Source organism: Teleopsis dalmanni, chromosome 1, assembly GCF_002237135.1.
Source record: "Teleopsis dalmanni isolate 2A chromosome 1, ASM223713v2, whole genome shotgun sequence".
In the NCBI taxonomy this organism is placed as follows: domain Eukaryota; kingdom Metazoa; phylum Arthropoda; class Insecta; order Diptera; family Diopsidae; genus Teleopsis; species Teleopsis dalmanni.
Window position 1 is genome coordinate 226,584,605 of NC_051846.1, and position 4,963 is coordinate 226,589,567.

A 4,963-nucleotide genomic window follows, 5' to 3' on the forward strand; every position below is an offset into this window, starting at 1 on the left:
GCACAAAAAATAATTTGTCAAAAGTGTTTAATGGAATACTTTTGAGAATTTTATGTTCTCTATATTTTATACTAATTTGATTCCATAATCTTAACAAGAGAGTTCTCTACTTATGCTAACATATGAACTGTTATGTGAAGAAATTATATAAAGGAATCGTACAATGCTGATGCTTATATTGCTTCACAAAAATATTATTGCATAAATAATTTATTGACTGATCTTCAAATTTAATACAACAAAGACGATTTCAAAACAAACAGACTCAAAATGTAAATGCAAACAAGCTATTTTCTTAAAATTTCTACAAAATATTTATAATTTATTTTCTAAAAACATATAATGTTTAAAATATTTGAGCGTGTTTCAAATACTTCCTAATACGAAGACTTTAAATAAGATAAATAATCTAAATTAATATATTGGTAACTTCTTCATAGTTTATTCTCGTTAAATTAGTGAAGTTTTGTTTCAAATTAAAACGAATTTACAACAAATCTATAATTATATTGACTAATAAATTGACTAATACTTTAAAAGAACAAAGAACCAAATAGCTATTTTTCACCCTTCTCTTAAAAGTTTTGTAATTATTGGGTACTTAGTAAATGATATACAGATGTACTCCACTTATTCGAAAGCAATTTCCATTTCAATATTGTAATTAAAAATTTAACAAATTAAACACTATATCTTATATCGTAAACATTTTCAAAGTAAAACATTTTTATTCCTATATGAATACTCGTATTTATTATTTACATATTAAACAACTATATTAACAGTTTGCACTGATATATATTCTATAGTTTTTCAATATGAAATTCTTTCGCATTTAATGATGTTGTTTAACATTAACGTAACTGCTTCCATGACCACCATGTCCATGACCATGACCATGTCCGTGACCATGATCGTGACCTCCATCATGACCACCGTGGGCATGTCCGATTTTATGGACCTTAGCATTGAATCCACTGTGTTTATCAGCAGTGTATTCTACAACACGAGTAGTGCCATCAGCTTCCTTAAGTGAGTAACTACCTATAAAAACAATGTAAATAATCATATTATGTGAATATGTTAATAAAATTATATACAAATGTACTTCATTACCTTTCACATGGCCACCATCACGATGTTCCCATTGACTTTTTTTATCTCCATGATGTTTATCTTCAACACCATAACTGAACTCATATTTAGGATAATGGTGAGCTTCGTGACCGCCATGGTGTCCTCCATCGTGACCACCATCATGACCACCATCATGACCACCATGTCCACCATCATATCCACCATGTCCGCCGTCATGTCCTCCACCATGCGAAGTTATAACATAACTGCTATGTTCATGATGGCCATCATGACCACCATGACCACCATGACCACCATGACCACCGTGACCACCGTGTCCATGTGAATCGTCGTGCTTTGTTACAACGCTATAACTAACAGAACCACCATGACCACCACCACCACCACCACCATGATGATGTCCTGCTGAAGCCAATCCAACAAGTACAAAAGCTAATCCACCAATGCTTAGTAGTTTCATTATAAAATTTTTTGATTTTAAAACTATACTCAAATATTATACAATGGATAAGATAACTCTGCTGTTGGAAACTAATTATTGAACTGATAAATAAATTGAATTATTTAAGTATTTATACTAAATTTTGCCCTTTAAACTGATTGCTAAAAGGTCAATATACAAGTATAGAAATTCGGAAATTGTTGTAATACATTTGACTCATTCTTTAAAATAAGATAATCGGTAAAATTCGTTTTGGATTTGCAATTCAACCCGCTCTCATATAAACCGTTAACAACAACGGCCTTGTTTTTATCTATAAAAACGTTCAGTTTAACAAGTGCAATGAAGATTGTAACACATAGTCGAATTTCTAACATTTTGTACAGTACTATAAACGAATAAAATCACTTTATATTAAAAACCTTAATGGAACATATCAAAAATATGCTAGTGTATTATCAAGTACATAGATCACTTCCTTTTAATTTAAATTTTATTTCCATATGATTTTCTTCTATTTTTCTTTTTATATAACATATAATAGTATTTTTCATTTCACTTTACAGTCACTACAATAATTTTTACTTCTAATTATACTGATAAAATACGAGTAGGACATTTTCCACCAATTGTTTGCAATATTATGTTAGAAATAATATTATTATTTTCTCTTATATGGTAGGAGCTTGACTAAAAATCATTATTATATTATTATTGACTACATGTTTGTTATACTGGATTGATTTTCAATATTTTTAAAGAGATTTTCATTAACATTTTTTTTGGAATCGTTTTTTCATTAGCAAACATATTTTTCTCCAGAAATAACATTAGAATATTATTATCAAAATATTTCAAACAGTTTGGTCCTCGCGTTAATGACAGTCTCTTATATAGAAATGCTGCAGTTTAGGTCTATTATACAAGTAGAATAGTAGAATATAAAAATGCTTGATATCTTTTCATACTCCAAACTATATTTGTAAAATTTTTCAAATATTTTATTTTATATAAAATATGAAGTAGAGATTGTATATAATATGTGCACAAAAAATAATTTGTCAAAAGTGTTTAATGGAATATTTTTGAGAATTTTATGTTCTCTATATTTTATACTAATTTGATTCCATAATCTTAACAGGAGAGTTCTCTACTTATGCTAACATATGAACTGTTATGTGAAGAAATTATATAAAGGAATCGTACAATGCTGATGCTTATATTGCTTCACAAAAATATTATTGCATAAATAATTTATTGACTGATCTTCAAATTTAATACAACAAAGACGATTTCAAAACAAACAGACTCAAAATGTAAATGCAAACAAGCTATTTTCTTAAAATTTCTACAAAATATTTATAATTTATTTTCTAAAAACATATAATGTTTAAAATATTTGAGCGTGTTTCAAATACTTCCTAATACGAAGACTTTAAATAAGATAAATAATCTAAATTAATATATTGGTAACTTCTTCATAGTTTATTCTCGTTAAATTAGTGAAGTTTTGTTTCAAATTGGAACGAATTTACAACAAATCTATAATTATATTGACTAATAAATTGACTAATACTTTAAAAGAACAAAGAACCAAATAGCTATTTTTCACCCTTCTCTTAAAAGTTTTGTAATTATTGGGTACTTAGTAAATGATATACAGATGTACTCCACTTATTCGAAAGCAATTTCCATTTCAATATTGTAATTAAAAATTTAACAAATTAAACACTATATCTTATATCGTAAACATTTTCAAAGTAAAACATTTTTATTCCTATATGAATACTCGTATTTATTATTTACATATTAAACAACTATTTTAACAGTTTGCACTGATATATATTCTATAGTTTTTCACTATGAAATTCTTTCGCATTTAATGATGTTGTTTAACATTAACGTAACTGCTTCCATGACCACCATGTCCATGACCATGACCATGTCCGTGACCATGATCGTGACCTCCATCATGACCACCGTGGGCATGTCCGATTTTATGAACCTTAGCATTGAACCCACTGTGTTTATCAGCAGTGTATTCTACAACACGAGTAGTGCCATCAGCTTCCTTAAGTGAGTAACTACCTATAAAAACAATGTAAATAATCATATTATGTGAATATGTTAATAAAATTATATATAAATGTACTTCATTACCTTTCACATGGCCACCATCACGATGTTCCCATTGACTTTTTTTATCTCCATGATGTTTATCTTCAACACCGTAACTGAACTCATATTTAGGATAATGGTGAGCTTCGTGACCGCCATGGTGCCCTCCATCGTGACCGCCATCATGACCACCATGTCCACCATCATATCCACCATGTCCGCCGTCATGTCCTCCACCATGCGAAGTTATAACATAACTGCTATGTTCATGATGGCCATCATGACCACCATGACCACCATGACCACCGTGTCCATGTGAATCGTCGTGCTTTGTTACAACGCTATAACTAACAGAACCACCATGACCACCATCACCACCACCACCATGATGATGTCCTGCTGAAGCCAATCCAACAAGTACAAAAGCTAATCCACCAATGCTTAGTAGTTTCATTATAAAATTTTATGATTTTAAAACTATACTCAAATATTATACAATGGATAAGATTACTCTGCTGTTGGAAACTAATTGTTGAACTGATAAATAAATTGAATTATTTAAGTATTTATACTAAATTTTGCCCTTTAAACTGATTGCTAAAAGGTCAATATACGAGTATAGAAATTCGGAAATTGTTGTAATACATTTGACTCATTCTTTAAAATAAGATAATCGGTAAAATTCGTTTTGGATTTGCAATTCAACCCGCTCTCATATAAACCGTTAACAACAACGGCCTTGTTTTTATCTATAAAAACGTTCAGTTTAACAAGTGCAATGAAGATTGTAACACATAGTCGAATTTCTAACATTTTGTACAGTACTATAAACGAATAAAATCACTTTATATTAAAAACCTTAATGGAACATATCAAAAATATGCTAGTGTATTATCAAGTACATAGATCACTTCCTTTTAATTTAAATTTTATTTCCATATGATTTTCTTCTATTTTTCTTTTTATATAACATATAATAGTATTTTTCATTTCACTTGACAGTCACTACAATAATTTTTACTTCTAATTATACTGATAAAATACGAGTAGGACATTTTCCACCAATTGTTTGCAATATTATGTTAGAAATAACATTATTATTTTCTCTTATATGGTAGGAGCTTGACTAAACATTGTAAAGAACCTTTTTTTCTTATGCCGGGGTTTTTCTCGCCGGATCCCAGAGTCGTTACAAGAATATTTTTTCTCTGTAACCCTGAATCGTTCGTATAATAATTTTCAAGCCACTTAATTTTTTTTTTAATTTCTTTATTAGTTTTCGGAATTTATTTTACAATATCTATA

The 4,963-nt window shown here is 29.1% G+C and overlaps 1 protein-coding gene across 1 annotated transcript; it reads right to left on the reverse strand.

Moving 5' to 3' along the window:
- Positions 1 to 835: 835 nt before the first annotated feature.
- LOC119667564 (cold and drought-regulated protein CORA-like) lies at positions 836 to 1,558 on the reverse strand. Its single transcript, XM_038076869.1, has 2 exons — positions 1,117 to 1,558; positions 836 to 1,044 (listed from the first exon to the last, which is right to left on the reverse strand). Exons 1-2 carry the CDS (start codon positions 1,556 to 1,558, stop codon positions 836 to 838), a joined length of 651 nt encoding a protein of 216 aa, XP_037932797.1.
- Between the last annotated feature and the right edge of the window lie 3,405 nt (positions 1,559 to 4,963).

Excerpts from the sequence above, each read along its gene's own strand:
- LOC119667564 (XM_038076869.1), bottom strand. The coding sequence starts at position 1,558 with ATGAAACTACTAAGCATTGGTGGATTAGCTTTTGTACTTGTTGGATTG. Across the intron at positions 1,045-1,116 it reads TGATGGTGGCCATGTGAAAG|GTAGTTACTCACTTAAGGAA; the intron begins GTAATGAAGTAC and ends TTGTTTTTATAG.